Source organism: Leopardus geoffroyi, chromosome A2 (assembly GCF_018350155.1).
Source record: "Leopardus geoffroyi isolate Oge1 chromosome A2, O.geoffroyi_Oge1_pat1.0, whole genome shotgun sequence".
Classification (NCBI taxonomy): domain Eukaryota; kingdom Metazoa; phylum Chordata; class Mammalia; order Carnivora; family Felidae; genus Leopardus; species Leopardus geoffroyi.
Genome location: NC_059331.1, coordinates 1,567,692 through 1,589,913, shown reverse-complemented (window position 1 = coordinate 1,589,913; position 22,222 = coordinate 1,567,692). Strand labels below are relative to the sequence as shown.

Sequence of the window (22,222 nt, the reverse complement as noted above, 5' to 3'; positions counted from 1 at the left end):
GAATTTAAAACCAGCCTGCCAAGTCATATGGTGAAATGCTATTGGAATTTTGCCTGGAGTTGCAGTGATTTATAGGAAAAAATGGAGACAAACAGATCTTCATAATATTGTCTTACCATCCATGAATATGGTATGTTTTTCCATTCATTCAGACCTTTTTATTTTCTGCAGAGTTTAGTAACATTCTCCACGAAAACCTTGAACATCTAGAGTTTACTGCTAGACACCACACAGATTTTGTTCCCACGTCAGTGGGATCCCTTTTTCTAGGATGCTGATTTTTGCTGGGAAAAGAAACATTCTTGACTTTGTATGACCTTGTATCAAGCCAGACTTGCTGGACTCTTTTGAATCTTTGTAGTTTCTTACTTGGCTCTGTGTGTTTTTATTTTATTTTTTTGGTAGACAGTCATGTTACTGCAGATTACATTTTTGTCTACTTTACAAATCCCTCTGCTTTTCTTTTTTCTTGACTTCCCGCATGAATCCAGATGTCCTTGGTGACGGCAGGCAGCCTGGCGTGTGAATGGAAGGCTTTGTTTCACCATCAACATGATGTCGGCTGTAGGTTTCTGTTGTCTTTCATAGGACTGGAATTTCTTAAAATCGTAATTATGAATGGTTGTTAAAAAGTATCGGATGCCTTTTTCTGTGGTTTTGGAGAAGACGCCCTTTTTCCCTTTTGGTCTACTAATGTGACGAGTGGCGTTACTGAGTTCTCCTGTGTCAGACTAGATTTTATGAGATAAACTCACTATGGTTGTGATTTATTTTCCTTTTAACACATTATTAGATTTAGTCTAACATTTTATTAAGGGTTTTGCATCGATATTTCTTCAAGATTTTTAAAAATGTTTTTTGAGAAAGACAGACGTGGTAGGAAGAGGAGGAGAGGGGGAGAGAGGGGGAGAGAGAGGGAGGGGGAGAGGGAGAGAGACAGCGGTGGTGGGGGGGGGGGTGGCGGAATCCCAATCAGGCTCTGTGCTGTCAGTGCAAAGTCTGACATGGGGCTTGATCTTGCAAACTGTGAGATCATGACCTGAGCCAAAACCAAATCAGATGCTTAACCAACTGAGCCACCCAGGCGCCCCACATCGATGTTTCCAAGACTATACATTTCCCCACTTGTGTATTTCTTTGGCCTTCACGTTCTTTGGCCTTCATGGTTCTGGAGCCTGGTTTCCCCTAAGCTGGATCACACACACCTCAGGTGCTCACTGGCTACCCTGCGACACAGAGCAGTCACGTGCCATAACTTGTGATTAGCTTTTTCTCTCGTGAATACATGCTGCACATTTTCAAGTTAGTGTCTGTATTTTTATGCACACCCACCTCATCTTCTGCTTGGAAATATGACAATTTCTCTAAACCACACATTTACAGGCATTCGGGTTCCCTTGAGGGTTCCCCTGCTCGCTGTGACGCACTGGAAACTGTTTCCCTTCCGTCTGCGAACACGTCAGGCGGCCCCCTGGATGCTCACCTGGCAGGAGTCCACTTTGCCCTCCAGGAAGCCGGCGCAGAGCATCCTGTCCGTGAGGGAGGAGTTGTAGAGTGCGCTGCACGCCTTCTGGTCTATGATGCCCACAGACGCTCTCTGCAGAATGTCAGGCTTGGTGGCTGCCAAGGAGAGGAGGCCCCACACAAGCTCACTCACAGAGCGATCCCTCTTCCACGTCGGCTACGCTGTGGCAACACCCACCCGGGGAGGGGAGTCCCTGCCCTATGGATAAAGAACCACAGCCCCTCGGGGCCGCAGGGGTCCGTGCGGTCGTGTTGTGATAAGGGGGCGGACCCCATGCTCCCACTCAGCACCCTAGACTCTCACCAACATCCCCAGGCAGATTCCCTAGCGCCTTGGGTGACCTGCAGGGAGGACAAAAGCAGCACTAACTCTTGGGGATCCCTGAAGGGTACAGCACAAGGGTCTCCGAGCTTTTCTACCAAGGGCCACAGAGCACATAATCACGGCTTTACGGGCCAGACAGTCTCTGTTGCAACGACTGAGCTCTGCCCTTGTAGCAGGAAAGCCCCCAGAGACCGTCTGTAAACCAGCGGATGGGCTGGGCGCCGATAGACCTTTACGAAGCAGCCACACTGCCTGTGTGCCAGAGCCTGCGACCCTGGGGGGAGCGGAGGGGAGAGGGGTTTGCAGGTGTGGGACCGGAGAGCCTGGTGGGGAGCTCACCGTTTCCCTCCTGTGTGTTACCCCAGCCGGAGATCATGCACTTCCGGCCCACAGGGAACTTCTGGATAGCCAGGGGCAGGCAGACAGGCTGGATGTACTTGTTGAAACCCAGGGGCCCGGCCAGCTCCAGCACGGCCACATCGAAGTCCAGGATGCCGGGGTTGTACTGGGGGTGCAGCACTGCCCGCTTGAGCCCCATCTTCACTGGGTTTCCGCCGACGCCCGTGAGGGACGCGGTGCCCAGGTGGGCCCGCACCAGCTCCACCTTCGTGCTGCCGACAAGGGGCCGCTCAGACACCCTGCTGCCCCCAGGACGCCAGGCACAGCTGTGGGGCCCGGGCTCTGGGGAGGGGCGCCGGGAGGACGGAGGGGCCACATGGCTGTTGCCCAAAAGTGGTCCCAGGCCGGGGGCCTGTGGACAAGGCAGGGAGCCCCTGCGGGCTCATCTCCTCTGGCTAGAACACAAAGGGCCCCTGGTGCCCTGTGACTGACAGACTAACCATGGGGCGGAGGCGAAGATGCCCCCACTTGTCCCCCAGAGACCAGCCCAGCAGAATCCTCCCCCCAGGAGCTGCGGCCCAGGTGGGGCCCTTGAGAGGCCCCCCCCCCCCCAAACCCTCACTTCTCCTGCCTGTTCCCTCTCGGTTTTGCAGCTGGACAGAACCAGTTCTTGAGCCCAGGGGAAGGGCTGCCTCTGTGTGGCAGGATTCGTGTTCACGAGAGGAGGGGGCAGGGCACCGGGTGACAGAGGGGCACGGGGGTGGCTGCGCAGACGCGGGGGGCCGGGGTGGGTCTTACTGGTTGAAGCAGTGGGCGGCCGACAGCAGCCAGCGGTCCCCCACCACGGTGGCGCCACAGAAGTGCCGGGAACCTTCCTTCAGGCTGACCTGCCAGGGCACTTCCCCGGACACGGCTCCCAGCCCGCCCACGATCCGAGTGGGCTTCTCCATGGCGGGCCTGGCCCCGCACTCTGTGGGGAACGAGAGAGAAGGGCCCAGACGGCATGCATCTCCTTCCCGCAGAGAGCTGCCGGGAGCCAGCATCCATCCGCCCAGTCCCGCAGGGGCGCACGCCTACCCTACCCGCGCCTGCGCCCCTAGAAAGTACCTTGTGGCTTAGAGGCGGTGACCGAGTCGGGAGGCGCGGCGCTGAGGCCCAGAGTGGGCCTGGTGGGGCTCTCAGGACTGGTGGGCCGGGCAGTGCTGGCGGTGGTGGAGGCGGGAGCCGCCGTGGGGGCCAGAGGCCGGCTTGCCGCGGTGATGGCCTCCAGGATCCAGTCACGCAGCCTGGTCACTCGGGCATAGACGCCGGGGCGTCGGGCTTCCGCACAACCTATCCCCCAGCTCACGATGCCGGCCAGGAAGAACCTGCCAGAGGGCTCCTCGCAGACTAGGGGGCCTCCCGAGTCGCCCTGGGAGACAGAGGCACGCCTTTGGGAGGGTCGGGGGCCCTGGCGGCAGCCAGTCCAGATCCCAGAGCCGCAGAGTCAGAGGGGTCCCCCCCTCCCCACGGGCTCCCGGAGCCAAGGTGGCTGGCGAGCCTCCGTCTGCTCTTCGTAAACACACAGCAGGACAGCTGGACAGCTGGGCTGTGGGGTCTCCAAGACCTCGCTCGGTTCAGCCTCTGGCAGTTCAAAACCCAGCCCAAATAAACCTCCCCTCCTCTCCTCGTCCACGGGATCTCTGATGATGTTGCCACTTGCTAAGGTGGCCAGTGTGGCTGCCCCTGTGTCTCACTGGCAGTGAAGGGCCTGATCCGCCCTCACACATCCTGTCTGCTCACCCTTTCCCTTCTCCCTCCCAGCTCGCCTGGACTCTCACGTTCCCAAGCACACGCCCTCTGCCACCATTTCCCCACCTTTTCCACAGGCCCCGGTTTTGCTGTGGCACCGAGTGCAGGCAGCAGTCTCCCCCCCTCCCCCCAGCCAGTGGGCTTGAGAAATGAGACCAAAGGCATGAAGGAAAAAGGAGAGCCGGGGCCGTGCTAGAAGTCAAGCAGGGAAGTCTTGGTGGCAGACCGGGAACTGTGAGCACACCCTCTTCCAGGGTGGAAACCTGGGGGCCTCGGGCAGGCGGGGCGGGGCCTGGGGCCTCGGGACTTGTCCCCAGGCCCCAGGGGCTGCGGGGCTCACCTGGCAGGAATCCACCTTCCCGTCCAGGTAGCCGGCACAGAGCATCCTGTCGGTGAGCGAGTGGCCATACAGGCTGGCACACAGGCCCTGGTCCAGCAGCTCCACTGTGGCTTTCTGCAGCATGTCTGGCTTGACCACTGCCCAGGACAGAGAGACACCAGCAGGATGAGTGCTTCGGGGCCCCGGGCAGCCACCCCGAGGCTGGAGGCTGCAGGCCGTCTCTGCTCTGGCCCTCGGCTTCCCCAGGGGGAAGGGGATCCGCGGCAGCAGCCAGCTTGGAAACTGGCAGAGCACACACTCCACAATCGCCCCCAGCAACCTCCGTGGCCCAGGCGGCGAAGAGGCATCAAAGTGAACACCCAAGACTGGGCTCCCTCCTCACCTCCCTCCTAAAACCTGCTCTGCCCTGAGCCTCCCCGTACCTGCTTCTGCTATCATTCTTGTCCTACTCTGCTGAAATCTTTTCTCGGCCTGCAGCCAGTGCCTTCTTTGCTACAGATTATGTTGCCCTCTCCCCAAATCCTGCAGGGTGATGCCCTCCCCCCATCCCGGCTCAAATGAAAAGTCCAAGTCTGGGGGCGCCTGGGTGGCGCAGTCGGTTAAGCGTCCGACTTCAGCCAGGTCACGATCTCGCGGTCCGGGAGTTCGAGCCCCGCGTCGGGCTCTGGGCTGATGGCTCAGAGCCTGGAGCCTGTTTCCGATTCTGTGTCTCCCTCTCTCTCTGCCCCTCCCCCGTTCATGCTCTGTCTCTCTCTGTCCCAAAAATAAAATAAACGTTGAAAAAAAAAAAAAAATTTAAAAGTCCAAGTCTGGACCACCGACCCCAGAGCCTTTGTGCATGCTGTCCCAGCTGCCTAGAGCGCTGTCCGTCCCTACACAATCTGCCTGCCTTCCCCCCTCACCTCCATTCTCAAGAAGCCCCTCCCGACCACCCTACTAAAGCTTGCAGCCCCCATCTCCACCCAACCTTAGTCTCCAATGCACTCATCGCCACCTGTCGTCCTCACCACCTACTTCCTTCCAGGGCTGTGCTGTCCAGTCTGGCAGCCACTGGCTACATGTGGCTATTTAAATGTAGATCTAAATGCGTAAGATGCAATAAAATGTAAAAACTCGGTTTCCCAAGCACACGGCCACGGCCAGCTTGCAGGGGGCTGCTGGCTCCTATAGCGGGTGACACAAGCATAAAGCACAGCCCCCACCCCCCAAGGGAAGCGCTCTTGGATAGTGCCGGTCTGGCCTGGGAGCCCCACGTGGCGAGGCTCACTGCTCTGCTCCCTGCCCCGCCCTTGGACCTGTGGTCGGTGAACAAGGGAGGCTGAAACGAAATGTTTGTGGCCTGGGCTTAATTATCTTTATATTCCCTCCTAATGAGGTCCGTGTGGAAAACACCTTTCCTTTTCAGAAGGTGTAAAAATCATACGACATTTTTCTTTTCTTTCGTATCAGGCAGGCACAGACCTGAGAAAACCCCAAATCACAGGCCATGGGCCCTGCACCTGAAGTCAGCTGCGGTGGACGCCCAGACCCTTTCGACAGGGCAAAGCTGCCCCTCAACTTGGGGGGCCCTCGGGCACCCCCCACTTCCATGCACAGCCACTGAGCCAGCCTGGACAGTTTGCTCTAGAATGTGCTAGACTAGTGTCATCCAATAGGACTTCCCACAATGATGGGACTTCTCGCTGCAGGACAACCCCCTGTCCGAATACTTTATCTCATCCACTGGGTCAGAGCTGAGGCGTCACTTTCACGGTCCTTCCCTGAAGCCATCCCCACCCCAAATCTTTTTCCCTGCAACATCCTGTGGGTTTCCTTCCAGCACCTTCTGTCAGATTACAGTGGATTCTCACCCCTCCTCCGAGACAGTTCTGTTCTGTAAAGTCGCCACAAACCCTGACTTATCGCTTCCGTAGCGTGGCTTGTGGGGGGCAGAGGGCAGGTTCCTAGGAGCCTCTGCTCTCAAGGTTCGTGAGGGATCAGCACGTAACTTACGTGTGTGTGCCTCTGAGCACGCGCACTTCGCTGTGGAACCCACCGCGGAAAGCAGCTTACTAGACACCCCGGCCTGTCTGCGCCTAGAGACGCCAGCCGCCACTCTGCACCAGGGGCCATTTTAGCAGTCACCCACAAAGAGCACAAAAACGCACAAAACGTGGCAGTGAATACGCCACGGAAAGGACGCCGGTTTCTGGCCTGAGCTGAAACAGCAGGGCACATTCGCAAATGGCACAGAACCGCCCAGAGTACCCTCTGGGGCGGCAGGCACCGCAGGCACGGAGCGCCAGGACCCCCGGCCGCGGGAGGAGGCAGGGGAGGGGCGACTTACGGAAGTCCTCCTTGAGGTAGCCCCAGCCGGAGATGAGGCACTTCCTCCGCGGCGGGAAGACGTGCGTGGCGGCAGGCAGGCACACGGGCTGGACGTGCCTGCCGAAGGCCAGCGGGCCGTCCAGCTCCAGCACCGCCACGTCGAAGTCGGCCGTGTCCGGGTTGTACAGGGGGTGCGGGGTGATGCGGGCCACGCGCACCCGCACCGTGCTGGCCTCTGCGCCACTGAGGTGGGTCGTGCCTGCATAGGCCACCCACTCCGCCGGGTCTTGGAATCTGCGGGGCACAGAAGCCACAGCTCCAGGGCCCACCCAGCACAGACGGGCAGCAGGGGCGGCGAGGGAGGCACCCGCCCTGGGAGCGGGCGTGATTAGGGTGCGCCCCGAAACTCAGTCATCACGCGACTTTGTCGAAAATGGAAATGGATGCACACGAACCCATTCCACGCCAATTTTCAACATTTGAAACAAAGACAGATCTGGGTGCAGAATGTTGGGGTGGGGGCCAAAGCCCACAGGCCTTGGGATAAACCGTGTCTTCGCGCCATACCGCAGAACGTCCAAATGAATGCCGAACCCACGACAAACAAAGTGCGGACATTTTACATAAACACAGGATCCGGCTGCCCCAGCCCCACTCACCGCCCAGCCTTCCCAGAGCCCCCGCCGGTCAGATCTGCTCTGAATTTCCCAACTGGACATTCTGTTCATTGTGGATTTTGTTTTTTGCGTTTATATTTTTTTGCAACATGACATGAAAATATCACTTGTCATAATGACTGTTCTGGGCAGCACGTGACACTTTGCCCCTCCCCCCCCCAAAGCGCCTCGTTCTCCTCACCCTACTCCTGGCCTTGTAGTGGATGTTCCTCGTGGGCCCCGTACAGGGTCAACGGACGGAACACCACGCTTCCCAGCAGAAGCAGGGGACAAGGCCGGGTTCTGTCTCTCAAAGCCCTCCCTCCCCTCACCCACCCTCTCTCCGTACCTTTGAGGAATCATTCTGCTAAGCTCAAGATCAAAACTCTTACTGCCTTGAATAAGTTTTACCAGAAGGAAGTTTTACCATGTTACCAGAATAAGAAAGAAAACACAAAGGCAGCTCTAATGGACCCTTGGGACAAGCAGGGAGATCGGATGTGGACAGGGCGCCGGATGCCAGCGTGTGGCGGTGGGTCACGATACTGTGGGCGCGGGCGACAGTGTTCCTTGTTTGTACAGACACGTGCAGCAGAGTCAGGGGGACGCATCACGGTCAGAGGGGAGAATATCAAATGGTTTGGCACGAAAAGACGCAGAGCCGCGCGTGTGTAGGTAAAGACACAGCAGGAGCGATGGCTAATACGGGAAAATGCCAACGCGTGCTAGAATCAGGTAAGAGCACACAAATGTCTGCCGTGCCGTTTTTTCGTCTTTTCTAACTGCTTAACTACTGCTGCAATAAAATATGGGAGAACAAAACTGAATGGAAAAATTGCCACCTACTGTCCTGAGCTGTGACTGGTTCTGGCATCCGTCCCCAGGCTGGCTGGCAGCTGAGGCAGACAGCAGGCTGCACGCGGGGCCTGGCAGCAAGCCAAGGGCTGTAAAGTACTGAACCATCTGTCCAGACTGCCCTGCCCTCTCCCTCAGGCCTCCAAAGACTGCAGCAACCAAACAGCAATGCCTGGCACAGAGGCTTCTAGAACCTTCTCCCACTTTTGACCAGCTCCATTCTGCCTGGCCACTCTGGTTTGTTAAAGATTCTGACCGTCCTCAACAACAAGCAACGACCTGGTTCAACAACAGGCAAAGACTTCAAACACATTTCTCTAAAGAAGGCATACAAGTGGGCCACAAGCACAGTCAGGCAGCACGGGACAGCCGCCGCGGTGGCTCAGATCAAAACGGCAGATGACGACAAGTGCTGGGGAGCACGTGGAGACACCGGAGCCCTCTGCGTGGCCGGCGGGGATGGAAAATGGTGCGGCCCCCGGGGATAACCATACGGTGGTTCCTCAAAAAGTTTAAACACAGAATTACCAGGTGACCCAGCAATCCCACTCGCGTGTCTATACTCAGAGGCACTGGAAACAGGTCCCAGTTCACAACCACCAAAGGCTGATGAAAGCACTCGAGTGTCCCTCCGTGGATGAAGGACAAACACAATGTGGTCCATCCACACGTTGGCGTATCATCCAGCCTCAGGAAGGAAGGACGTCCTGCCACCTGCCACCACGTGGACGGACCCAGAGGATACCACGCACAGTGACAGAAGCCAGACACAGAAGGACACGTCCTGCGTGACCACACTCACACGGGGTCCCCAGAGGAGTCCCGTCCACAGAGACAGAGAGCAGATGGTGGGAGCCAGGGAAGGGGCAGGGATAGGGAGTCAGTGCTTCATGGGGACAGAGTCTCAGCTTGGGGACATGGAAAGTTCTGGAGATGAGTGGTGGGGGCAGCTGCACAGCAGTGTGAACAGCAATGCTGCTGAATTGTGATGGTTAAGGTGGTAAATTTACGTACTGTATATTTTACCACAACTTAAAAAATAAGAACACATTCAGATTCAACAACAGAAAAGAAAAAGAAGGGAGGGGAGGGACAAGAGAGCTCCACGGGGCTCTAAGGACCCCAGGAAAGGCGGTGCTCCGGGAGTGGGACAGAAGGCAGGACCAAGGGTGCAGGGCTCACCCATTGAAGCAGTGGGCCGCAGACACCAGCCACCTGGCCCCGATGACAGCAGCCCCACAGAAGTGTTCCTTGTTTTCTCGAAGGCTGACTTGCCACGGGAACTCTCCCGGGGACGCTTCCACGCCACCCACGATCCGGCCGGCTGTCTTCCAGCCGGGCTGTAGACCACAGTCTGCAAGACAGAGGTCACCAACCAGGGCCCTCAGAAGGCAGGGCCGTGACGATGCTCCCACCACGTCTGTGCAGAATCGCTCATCCCTGCCACCCTCTCGTTCACAGACATGCTCTAGGTCCCTTGCACTTGGCTTTGCCGACTCCTTTGGGGTCCCCCTAGCCCTCGTGTGCCCCACCTCCAGCTGCCCAACAGGTCAAACGCCCAAGGCTGCATGCACCAGGCAGTGGCAGAGAATGTCTCTGCCGGGACCCTTTCTCTGCCTCAGGCACAGGTGGCCTTCAAGCAACCTTCACTTCTTCACATTACACCTGTCACGGAGCTCACGGCCAAGGGCGAGATCCAGGTGGGAACTCCACACTTTCGACTCGATTCGTGGGTGTGCCGACTCATAAAGCAAAGGGTCGACCCCTTGCTTCCTCATGTCTCTAGCTGCCCAGAGGGCACTTTCGTCCTTTTCTTCCCCACACAGCCCCCTCCCTCTGCGTCTCCACTTCAGCTCATGTTGTCATGCAGCCAACAGTTAACTGAGAAGAGCTGTCCAAACACTGCACATCTCAGGGAAAGTACTGTTGCCCTTGGCCACCTCCTGGGAGGAAACCTCTAAGCTCTTGGACTGTTGTTTGAGAGCAGCTTGACCTTGACCTGCCTGGGGACTTGGGTCACCCAGAAAGTTCATGGTGACTTTGGGCCACGTGGTATCACCTTGACCTCTTGAGGGGCTGGAAACTCAGTGTTTTGGGCTGAGCTGTGTCCCCCAGAAAGATGAAGTTTTAACCCCCAGTACTTGTGAGTGTGATTTATTTGGAAATAGGGTCTTCAGAGATGATCAAATGGAGATGAAGTCATTAGTGACGGCCCTGAATCCAATGACTGGTGTCTTCTTAAAAAGGGGAAATTTGGACAAAGGCACGCACACAGGGAGAATGCCATGTGGACGTGATGGCAGAGATCTGGTGACACTTCCATAAGCCAAGAAATGCTAGACATCCATCAAGCCCCAGAAGCCAGGAGAGAACCATGAAACAGATTCTCCATCACCAGCTCAGAAGAAACCAAACCTCCTGCTACCTTGACCTCGGCTTCCAGCCTCCAGATTGTGACAGGGACCGTCCCTGTTGTCCAGGCCACCTTGTTTCGGCAGCCCTGGGACTCTCACACCTAAAGTGAGCTGTGCCGGTGCTACCTGCCTGTGTGACCCGGGACACCAAGCCTCAGCGAGTTTCCCTGGCTGGAAACACTTTGTATGTGTTCACGTGCTGCTGCTGCTGCGACTTTCAGTCCCGCACTGTCCCGTGACCGCACTGGGCAGTGGGGGGCCTGCCTACCGCCGGTCTCACCCACTCTGTGCCCGGTGCACCTCTTCCTCTCATGACCTTTGCACTGGGAGAAGCTGTAACCTTGCATAGGAGGGCACCTTTCTGAGTTCTGCGAGTCACTTTTGGTGAGTCACGGACCCCGAGGTGGGGGGTCACAGCCGCCAATTTCAGTTGGCCTCCACAGATCATCCAGGTCCAGGTGCCACACGCTACCAACGTTTCCTCCACCGTAGACTTTGCAAGTTTGAAAGTTCTTCTACATCCATCTTTTCATGGGATGCCATGTTTCAGCTTATTTGGTCCACTTTTATGTCCAGTGAGGTTTTATAATTTTATAGAACTCTACGGGCTTGGGGCGCCTGGGTGGCGCAGTCGGTTAAGCATCCGACTTCAGCCAGGTCACGATCTCGCGGTCCGGGAGTTCGAGCCCCGCGTCAGGCTCTGGGCTGATGGCTCAGAGCCTAGAGCCTGTTTCCGATTCTGTGTCTCCCTCTCTCTCTGCCCCTCCCCCATTCATGCTCTGTCTCTCTCTGTCCCAAAAATAAATAAAACGTTGAAAAAAAAATAAAATAAAAAAAAGAAAAGAACTCTACAGGCTTGACATGCTCATTTTTTGTTGCTTCTGATCACATGCGGGATTTTTTGCATTTTATCTTCTAACCCATTGTTAGTTGCATAAAGCAAAGGAATAGCTTTTGTATGTGTTTATGTATCTTGTACTCTCCCCTCCATGTCAAACTTTCTCATTTTCTAATCCCAGGCTAGTCAATTTATTGATTCATTTATTCGATCACATCTACTGTGAATTATGGTTTTGCCTCTTCCTTTCCACACTTCAACTGCTGCTCTTACCCTATTGCATGGGCTAACATCGCTAGAAAACGTTGGCTCCTCTTACGGCACTTCCACCGTGAGATTCCCTTGCTCGAATCCCACTGCATGTAGGACAGAGCGCCAGTTCCTGGCACTCGAGGCTTATCACGCTTCGGCAGGGACCCATCCACAGGCGTCCCCTCCCTTCCTCTGCCCAGCTCCAGTGATGCCAAGCCCAGGTGGCGTGTATAATGTGTGCAGCGGGCCAGACAGCAGAGCCAGCAGCTGACCCTGGAGAGGGGACATGGCCCAGATACCAGCCAGACAGGGGACTGACCACAGTGGGCCTCATCAGATCCGTCGGAGCAGTCCACTCTGTCGTCACACTCCGGGTTCACTTTGGTCACACACTGGCCGTTGCGGCAGGAAAAGGTGTTCCCTGGGCAGTGACCTGTGGGCAGAGAAGAACCAAGTTCCTGACCCCACTCTGTACCTCCCGGCTGCAGCAAGATTCCGCTCGCTACTCAGAGCCTTCAGGACATGGAAAACACCTCTTTTTTGCTTCCTTGGCCCTAAATGTTTCTGAAGTAATTTTCTCAGAACCAGTATGGAGACACAACACGAGAACGTCAGTCAGCACACGGGCCAGGACAATGTAACAGAAGTACAGGCACACCATGTGTGCTTCCACATTTTTGAGCGCCCACGTATTTTTAAGTAAGACACAGGTGAAACTGAACTTTTCGGGGCACCTGGGTGGCTCAGTCGGTTAAGCATTAGACTTTGGCTCAGGTCAGGATCTCACGGTTCGTGGGTTTAAGCCCCAGGTCGGGCTCTGTACTGACAGCTCAGCCTGGAGCCTGCTTCTGATTCTGTGTCTCTCTCTTTCCTTGCCCCTCCCCTGCTCACACTTTGTCTTTTTCTCTCTCAGAAATAAATAAAACATTAACGAAAGTATTTAAAAAAAGAAATCGAACTTTTCAAGTTGTAGTAAAACATACATAACACGAGGTTTACTATGTTAACCATCTTAAGTGTTCGGCACACACGTGGGGCCCAACCGTTCTCTGCGAGGGCATCCTGGGCACTGTGGGGGCTGAACAGCACTCCTGGCCCCACCCCCTCCAGGCCAGGAGCCCCGCTCCTTACTACCAGATGTCCCTGGATACCACCCAGCATCCCTTGGGGCCAGGATCGCCCCTACTTGAGGACTCCATGTGGTACTCATTCTTTTTTTTTTTTCCAAACTGTTTGTGTTTTGTCTTTTAACAGCAGATCCCTACCACTTTTGCAAAAAAAACCCACCAGTAATGTTTTCTCTTACTCGTATTTGGCCACGTGTGCTTCAGCGTCTCATCTTTCCATCTCTTGCCCACACGGGACTGTAAGTCCGTGCCTCCTGGCCCCCAGAGGAGGCTGGTGTGCAGAACTAGCCTTCACTGCATTGGAGGGAGCCCTCTGTGTCTGAAGTCTTGGGGAGCCTCTCCAAGTGACTCTCTAGAAACTACAGAGGGCAGGGAGCTCCGTGGGAGAGGGGAAGACATACCTGATTTTAAATCTCTTTCTGTCCATGGCGCTTTCTGGCTTCCTGCAGTGAAACGGACAAGACATGTAAGCTCATCCAGTGAGTTGTGTAGTTTTTTGAAAACATCGGATTGCAAGGCAGCTGCACGGTCTATCATAGGAGCCACTTAAATTCTAACTTAAATCAGTTAAGATGAAACCCAACGAATCATTCTGTTGCTTGGTCTCACTGGCTGCATGACAAGCACTCAAGGGCCACACAGGCCTAGTGGCCACCATAGTGGACTGTGCAGGCACAAGACCGAGGAGAGTTCAATTCACACTGACGCCGCGGTGACTAAGACTCAACCAGCATGTCAGCATTGGTGGGCAAAGGGCATAAATGTCCAGTAGGACAACGTCAAGGCAAGCAGTCTTTAACCTGACGACAGACTGAACGAACTCATGTCTGGTTCTCAAATCACGATGAACTGCATCATCAGGTTTTATGTGAAGTTTTGGTTCATGATACGGAATCTGCACTATCCGATCTTGTGTGAAGTTTTTGGTTCATGATACGGAATCTGCACCATCAGATCTTAGAGCACAGCATTTACTCTTATTTCTATACCAGGATTGGCAAACAATGGCTGCAGGCCAAATGCGGCCTACCATTTGATTATGCATTAACGTTTTATCGATACACAACGGTGCCCATTTATGTATGGTCTTTAACTCTCACGTGACAATAGCAGAGTTGAGTGACCTCGACCGAGACCCAAAGGGCTGCAAGGATGAAAATATTTACCCTCCGGCCATTTGCAGGTTGCTGTCACCTGGTCTCTACTAGTGAGGGTAAAGCAATGTGCCTGTGTTTTCTTTTCAAGGGAGGGAGCAGCTGTTGAAAACCTAAAGTTTAATGCAACGTTCAGCTGCCACCTCCCCCACAGCCTCCCCCTGGCGTCTTTCAGGGTCTATAGCCTACTTGCCTGTGAGCTGGGCGGACACAATGGTGCCGTGGGCAGCCAGGGGGATACCGTGCCCCTGCAGCCTCGCTCGGAGTCCCCGCCGCAGCAGCTCCTCCTCTAGGCCCAGACTCAGTGACTGCGAGGCTGGCAGCAGGAAGTGCAGCCGGAAATGCACGAAGACGCTGGAATTCCCATCCCTGCAGGGAGGAGAGAAGCCTTTGGGGAGGGAGGGCTCCTGCTGGAATCTTCTGGAACCTCTTGGGTGTCCACCGGGGTTCCTTCGCCTGAAAGGAGGCCCTGACCCACCTGTAACTTAGCACGGTGCAGCCCACACAGCTGGCCTCCAACTCGGTCTCCCGAAAGCTGCTCACAAACTGCAACAGAAACCACAGCAGCGTGCGCTAAGGCCACAGGCTGGGCGGCTGTCCCGCAGGGACCCGCGGAGTTGGAGAGGGCAGGGAAATGCGCCTCCTCTTACACTCAGTACACCCGACAGTCACAGAGCCGTGTGCAGGACAGGGAAACTTGGAAGTTATTTGGATGAAGGTGCTGCCCCATCAGCAGATGGAGGGACAGAATGTGGCCCATCCACACGGACGGGAGCGAGGCGCGGACACGAGCTGCCTGTGGGACAGACCCTGGACACACAACGCTCAGAGCGGGAACCAGACACGAGAGTGTGGTTCCCGTGTGTGAAATGTCCAGAACAGGCACATCCACAGACAAGAAAGGGCTTCATGGGTGCAGGAGGCTGGGGAGTGACAGCTAATGGGGATGGGGTTGCTTTTGGGGTTGGTGGAACATCCCGGAACTAGACAGAGGTGATGGCTGCACAATTTTGTGAATATACTAAACACCCCTGAAGTGTTTACTTTAAAAATGGTTAATTACATTTTACATGAATTTTTACATTAAAATAAACTCTGCTTTGTGCAACCAGACGCCATTAGGAACTTGCTTGTCCTTCGGGTGCTGTTCGAGTGACCACTATCCACAGTCTCCGGTTTAGCACTGAAGGGCCCTCATCCTGGGCCCCGGGATAGGTGTTACTCCAGATGCTGTCCCCAGCAGCACCAGGGTTGGGGGTCCAGAGAGTCCCCCCGGCACATCATGTGACCTATACCTAGGGCTACCAGATGTCTCCGTTTACCTGCTCTCAGTGGAGTCACTAACAGCATCCCTGTTCACAGTCAGTGTCCCAGCTTGGCTGCTAAACCTGACGCTCACCGCGCCAAAGCACATGATACACAGGTCTCCCGCCTAAAACTCCCTCTGACCTGCTTCTCTCCTGTCCACTCTCCGAGCCTATGTCCCCCTCACCCACATTCAGACCTGCACTGGCCCACAGAACAGCACACAAATCTGGGAAATGTTCTTTACCTGCCCTGCCCCACGTGGCAGCCACGGGTCACACGTGAGGACGGAGCATTTGACACATGGCACGGCTGGTGCCACAGGGGGACTGGTTTTTACATTTTAGTTAATTCGCACTTAGATTTAAAAACAGACACTCTGCACAGTTACCAGAAAACTCTTAAGAATACTTGGGGCAACTTACGCATGTACATTTATGGAATCTACACACGGATTAAGTATTCCTGGTGACAATTTAGCAAATGCATTGAGATGTGAGTGTAAAACACACCCGGGTTTTGAAGACTCAACACAAAAAGAGGTGAAAAGTCTCATTACTACCCACTTTATCTATGCTGATGACATCAAATGATAATATTCTGGATACCGTGGGTTAAGTAAAATACATTAAAATTAAGCCTACCTGTTTCCTTTTCCTTAACACAGTGGCTAGGTAATTTTAAATTATGCACGAAGCTTTGTGTTGTACTTCTGGACAGAGCTTTAGGGCGTGGGGCTTAAATCAGCAGGCTGACACCCATGGGCCAAATTCAAGTCGTCACCTGTTTTTATACAGTACACAAACTAAAAATAGCTTTTACAGTTTTAAATGGTTGGAGAAAGTCAAAAGAAAAATACTTCATGGTACGTGAAGATTACACGAAATGTTTATTTCGGCGTCCATCAACAAAGCTTTATCGGCACACAGCCACATCCATTAATTCACCTGTCCCCCGTGGCACCTCTTGAGCTGCCTCAGGCCAAGTTGAGTAGCTGGGCCAGAGGGTGTCTGAGCCCCAAAAAGCCAAAGATCTTGCCTGTCTCGGTTAGAGGAAGTGTGTTGATCCCTGGTCTGGATGGTGGTGCCTTGCAACTGCCCCCCTGCTTTCCCATGTCTTACCAGACAGCCTCCAGGCCACAGGCAGAATGCTCGTCTCAAAACGTGAAATCTTACCTAGTGACCCTTCTGCTCTCTTACGATGAAATTTAAAACATTTTCTTTAATTGAGATACAATTCACCTACCTAAACTTACCCTTTAAAAGTGGACAACTGGATGGGTTTTAGTGCATTCACAGAGTTGTGCAGCCATCACCACAACCAATTTTTGAATATTCCATCAGTCCCAAAGCAACCCCATCTCCCCTAGCACTCGCGCCCCACCTCTCCCCAGCCCCCATGAGCCCCCTTCCCGTCTGTGGATGAGCCTGTTCTGGACATCTCACACACGCGGACTCACACCCCGTGTGGCCTCTCGTGTCTGGGTCCCTCCCTGAGTGTCGTGTGTTCGGGGTCCGTCCTCAGGGCGGCAGATGTGGGTGCCTTGCTCCTGCTCCCGGCCGAGTAACGTGCCCGTGTGCGCGCGGGCCTCCTTGTGTTTATCCATTTACCCATCGACGGGCATTTGGGTGTTTCCACTTTTTGGCTCTTGTGAGTCATGCCGCCCGCCGTGAGCACTGGGTGTGCGGGTTTTCTGTGAGGACATGAATTTTCATCTCTCTTGGGTGGACACCTACGAACAGAATCGCTAGATCACGTGGAAATTACGTTTACCCTTCTGACCAACTGCCTGCCTGTTTCCACAGTGGCTGCCCTCTTTCAGGTTCCCACCAGTTGTGTGTGAGGCTCTGGTCTCTCCACTGGAATACAACTTTTTTTTTTTTTCAAGGTTTATTTTTATTTTTGAGAGAGAGAGAGAGGGGAGCAGAGCATGAGTGGGGGAGGGGCAGAGAGAGAGGGAGACACAGAATCCGAAGCAGGCTCCAGGCTCTGAGACGTCAGCACAGAGCCCGATGTGGGGCTCAAACCCGTGAAGTGGGAAATCACGACCTGAGCTGAAGTCGGACGCCTAACCGACTGAGCCACCCAGGAGCCCCTGGAATACAACTTTTAACCTTTCAAAAGTGCCTACGAGCCAGCAGGGGTCAGGCCCCACTGATTCTGCACTGCCCCGTATTCCAGGGGCCACCAGCGCTGGCCACAGCGGCCTCAACCTCTCCGCCCCACACGCCCTCTTTCCTGCCTCAGAGCCTGCCTGGGCTTCTCCCCCGCTGTGCTCTGCTCGCCACCCCCGGCCGCCCTCACCAGCCATTCCAGAGCGGGCGTCAGGGTGCGGTAGTAGTCCGAGGCCTCGTGCTGCAAGCTGTGGGCGTAGCGGACCCCTTGCAGCTCCGCCGTGTGTTCCACGTCGACACCCTGTGTAGAGAGGGAGGCTGCGGACAAGACCAGGGCCCCGTGAGAGAGCCCAAGTTCGGGGTCAGGGTGCAGTTAAGTCAGCCTCAAAGGCCCCCAGCCACCCAGGGGCCATCACCCTGACAAGCAGGTAGTGGGCCGACTGCCAGGGCGGGGGGGGGGGGGGGCCTGAGTGGTCACCAACAGTGCCCCCCTTCGTCTCTCACACAGGTCTCGGTTTGGTGACGGACTCTACAGGCAGCCGCCTGAAGGAACCGGCCGTCCCCAGGTCTCCTGAGGACACGGTTAGCTCCTGCTCACCCCTGGCTCACCAGGTGTACCTGGCTCAGGGCCTGAAGCTGGCCTCACCAAGAAATGGCCTCAGGAGGCCTTCCCTCCGCTTCGGAGCAATTCCCAACAAGTGCCACAGGGGCGTGACCACAGCCGGGAGGCACCAGGACCCTCAGCCCACAGCCCCATGATGCCACCCTCTGAAAAAACAGGGGTTTGCGACTGTTGGAAACACGGCGTCAAAAGCACTTAATAACAGAGAATCGGACCCATCAATACAGAGAACAAACCAATGGGTACCAGAGGGGCGGGCGGGGAAGGGCAGAGGGGTGCAGAGGACAGGGTGGCACGGTGCCAGGAGTCCGGCCAGTGACGTCGGGGTGGCCGATGGCAGCCACGCTCACGGTGAGCACAGCACAACCCACAAGGCTGTCCCGCCACTACGCTGTATACCCACCAGTAGCCCCTAAAATCCACTTTGCTTTTATTTAATTATCCACTAAAAAAATTTTTTTAATGTTTATTTATTTTTGAGAGAGAGACAGTGAGAGCGTGAGTGAGGGAGGGGCAGAGAGAGGGAGACGCAGAATCCAAAGCAGGCTCCAGGCTCCGAGCTGTCAGCACAGAGCCCGACGCGGGGCTCAAATTCGTGAACCGCGAGATCATGACCTGAGCCGAAGTCGGATGCTTAATCTACTGAGCCACCCAGGCGCCCCTACTTCGATTTTTTTTTTTTTTAATTTTTTTTTCAACGTTTATTTATTTTTGGGACAGAGAGAGACAGAGCATGAACGGGGGAGGGGCAGAGAGAGAGGGAGACACAGAATCGGAAACAGGCTCCAGGCTCTGAGCCATCAGCCCAGAGCCTGACGTGGGGCTCAAACTCACGGACCGCGAGATCGTGACCTGGCTGAAGTCGGACGCTTAACCGACTGCGCCACCCAGGCGCCCCTACTTCGATTTTAAAAAGTACGTGGCAGGGGCGCCTGGCTGGCTCAGTGGGTACAGCACACAACTCCTGATCTCGGGGTTCTGAGTTCGAGCCCCACGGGTGTAGATGACTTAAAAATAAAATCTTAAATATAAAAAAAAAGTACACAACAGCAAAGAGTAACAATCATCACAAAGTTTTAAAAGGACACAACAGCAACCACCTAAAACGTGAAAACGTGGGTTTCTGCCACGAATGGATCAAAATAACACACCAGTGAAAAATGATCATAACTGCAATATAAAAACACGAAGGTAGCAGCCACATAAACCGTGACAGCTGGGTACCAATTCTATTTATTGTGAGTGAATGTTCACCTAGAAAAATATTTCGATATTTATGAATACCACAGAATATATATATTGTAAGCCAATCCCTAAAACAACTGTTTTTCTCATTCGAGAAACTAAAAATAAAGAGAAATGAGCGTTCTTCAGTGTGGGCCACGTTGCCTACATTCTATACGCCAGCTAAGCCTTTCTGTTTTCCCTCGGAAATAATGATAGACACACAGGAAGCTGCAGAAATAGTACAGAGGTCCCAGGGGCCCGACCCCCAGCTTCCCTGAAGGCTAACATTACCAACTAACACTTTGAGCTGTCTGGGAAGGGGACACATTTGAATCTTAATTAAAGAAAACATTCTAAAACTTCTTAAAGCCTTCCTTAGTTTCAGAAGTCCTGATGGGGATTGTATTTATGTTGTTCCCCAAAATGTATGTGCTTCTGGAATGCAGGTGTGAAACCCCACCCCCTGCCTCTCCCCAGTGTGAGGACACTGATGTGCTCACACCTATACAACCACACACATGTACACGCCGCACTCATACACGCCTACACATACGTGCACACTCACATGGCACAAATTTTCCTGCATTTGACTCCCACAACCACTAGGGGGCCTCTGTCAGACACTCCAGGCTATATTCCACACTAGATATATTCCAGATGTTCCAAATATATGCACAAAGTGCATAATAAACATATCTGTACTATTTATAAGAATCAAGGAAACCCACATAGCATTGCCAGCTTACAGTTTTGCCACACGGCAAGATTTTCCCTCAAACTGCCCCTTTGTATCGTTATGTTTTTTTCATGAAAAGGTGACCTTCACATCTCCAAATAAAACTGTAGGAAGCTTATCATCTCAGAATAAGCCTGTTCCAGAGCAGTGCTGCCCAGCGGAAATTCCTGTGATGACAGAATGTCCTAGATCCACACTGTCCAGTGCAGTATCCGTGAGCTGCCCATGAAATATCGCTGGTGGGGAAAAGGAACTGACTTTTTTTTTTTATGTTTCTTTTTTTTTTTTTTCAACGTTTATTTATTTTTGGGACAGAGAGAGACAGAGCATGAACGGGGGAGGGGCAGAGAGAGAGGGAGACACAGAATTGGAAACAGGCTCCAGGCTCTGAGCCATCAGCCCAGAGCCCGACGCGGGGCTCGAACTCACGGACCGCGAGATCGTGACCTGGCTGAAGTCGGACGCTTAACCGACTGCGCCACCCAGGCGCCCCAGGAACTGACTTTTAAATGTTACATAATTCTAAATAATTTTGTTTGTCTGTTGGGGTTAAGTAGGCTTCTGCCCAGCATGGAGCCCAACGTGGGGCTTGAACTCAGGACCCTGAGGTCACGACTTGAGCTGAGATCAGGAGAAGGACACTTAACCGACTGGGCCACCCAAGCATCCTTAATGTTAACAGATTTAACCCTAAGAAGCCCCCAGGGCTCAGGGCCACCAGCCCCAGTAGCACTGAGGCAGGCAACACTGGACTGAGCGCTGTCTGTAGTGGTGACAGATGAAAACAGCTCATGGTCTCACAGGGAATGTCCGTCTAAACTCTCCATACGAACATTAGGGAGAATCCAGGACAAATGGTGGAAGGAAAAAGGCAAGCTCCCACAGGGTCTGCAGACCCTGCTGACACATAACAGATTCCCCCAAAACAGCACTAGGCGTCATCCGTGGAAACGCGTCTGTGTGTGGAAACCTGCTGGACCGTGAACCACTCGTGGTCGCTGCTGCCACAAAGGTGGCACATGGAAAACCAGTGCAGGCTGTGGTCAGCTGCGGTGAGTGGTTTCATACTTTGCAAAAAGACAACACCGTGAACGGGCGTAATGAATCCACATGGTTCAAAATCGAAAGCCACCAAAGGGCATCTGGTGACAAATCTCCCTCCTGTGTCCTCCCCAGAGGTAACCGGTCAGTTAGGCTCCGAAACTCCCTTCCAGAAAACAATTTACGCACATAGGCAAACACGTTCTTTCTTACTATTCGGCACCTCTCTCTGCTTTTCCAAACGTAGGCGTCTCTAGATCATTCTACTGAAATATAAAAAGAGCTTCCTCTGTTTATTTTTCACAACTGCAGCCCCACATTGTACAGAGACCATAATTTTGTTTGGTTAACTCTAAATAACATGACTATCTACTGAATGAAAATAGGAAATGGGGCCCACTTTGGATTGTAGCAACATAAACCACTGTTCGTTCCTTACACTGTATACTTTTCGGTACTTTTTAAATTTCTTAAAATTTAAAAGAGTTCATTTCGCTGTTTCCATTTTCACCCCACAGCGAAAACTTCCTTGGAAAACCTGGTCAGTGGGAAACGTGATCATGCAGTGCCTGGCCCCCTCCCACACACCACCCACCCCAGGCCCTCAGGCTCCTGGCCTGCCTTCAATTCCACACTTGCAGGCTCAACCCTTTGGTTCCGGGATCACAATGTGGATACGACTGAGCCACTTCTAAGCATCTTTGTGCAAGCTGCCCGGTGTGTGAACCCATGCAAGCCCACAGCCACTTACCCATGAGGACTCCCAGGGTGACCATGATGATGCTGGTGGCCACAACAACGCAGAGGGCCATGCGGCAGCACGAGGTGTAGGGAGCTGGGACTTCCTTTGCTGTCCCAGGCACAAGCTGTAAGTCACCAGCGGTGGGCTCCATGGCTCCTATACACTGGGAAGGCAACCTGGATGCCAGCAAGAAAGGGCGAAAAAACAGGGTCAGGGCTGGAGGATGCGTCTCTTCCCCGAAGCAACGGTTTTACTTGTGCAGATGTGGCAGCCTCCAACAGTGCCCTAGGTGCCTGTCTTAAAGCCATAAAAGGCGGCACAGCGTGATTGCTGGCTGGGCCTGTGCATGCGGGCTCCCCCGGGTCCCTGGGGTCCACTGCCAAGACGGACGCGTGACTTCCTGGTCGCCGTTTAACAAGTCACCGCAAACCTAGTGTCGCCGAGGAGCCCAGATTTATTACTAAGCAGTTCTGGCCTCAGAAGTCCTAACATCCAGGCCTGGGCAGGGCCGGT

The 22,222-nt window shown here is 54.1% G+C and overlaps 1 protein-coding gene across 1 annotated transcript in view; it reads right to left on the bottom strand.

Moving 5' to 3' along the window:
* Nucleotides 1-22,222, bottom strand: part of TMPRSS9 (transmembrane serine protease 9) — a 51,094-nt gene that overhangs the window by 8,838 nt on the left and 20,034 nt on the right. The window contains exons 2-14 of the mRNA XM_045491364.1: nucleotides 21,719-21,885; nucleotides 17,532-17,659; nucleotides 14,401-14,468; nucleotides 14,116-14,291; nucleotides 13,170-13,211; nucleotides 11,961-12,074; nucleotides 9,320-9,491; nucleotides 6,646-6,920; nucleotides 4,320-4,456; nucleotides 3,296-3,599; nucleotides 2,987-3,158; nucleotides 2,189-2,460; nucleotides 1,484-1,620 (exon numbers count right to left, since the gene is read on the bottom strand). Of these exons, the coding sequence (XP_045347320.1) occupies nucleotides 1,484-1,620; nucleotides 2,189-2,460; nucleotides 2,987-3,158; nucleotides 3,296-3,599; nucleotides 4,320-4,456; nucleotides 6,646-6,920; nucleotides 9,320-9,491; nucleotides 11,961-12,074; nucleotides 13,170-13,211; nucleotides 14,116-14,291; nucleotides 14,401-14,468; nucleotides 17,532-17,659; nucleotides 21,719-21,860 (2,139 nt within the window). The 5' untranslated portion in view covers nucleotides 21,861-21,885. The remainder of the gene's footprint in view (nucleotides 1-1,483; nucleotides 1,621-2,188; nucleotides 2,461-2,986; nucleotides 3,159-3,295; nucleotides 3,600-4,319; nucleotides 4,457-6,645; nucleotides 6,921-9,319; nucleotides 9,492-11,960; nucleotides 12,075-13,169; nucleotides 13,212-14,115; nucleotides 14,292-14,400; nucleotides 14,469-17,531; nucleotides 17,660-21,718; nucleotides 21,886-22,222) is intronic.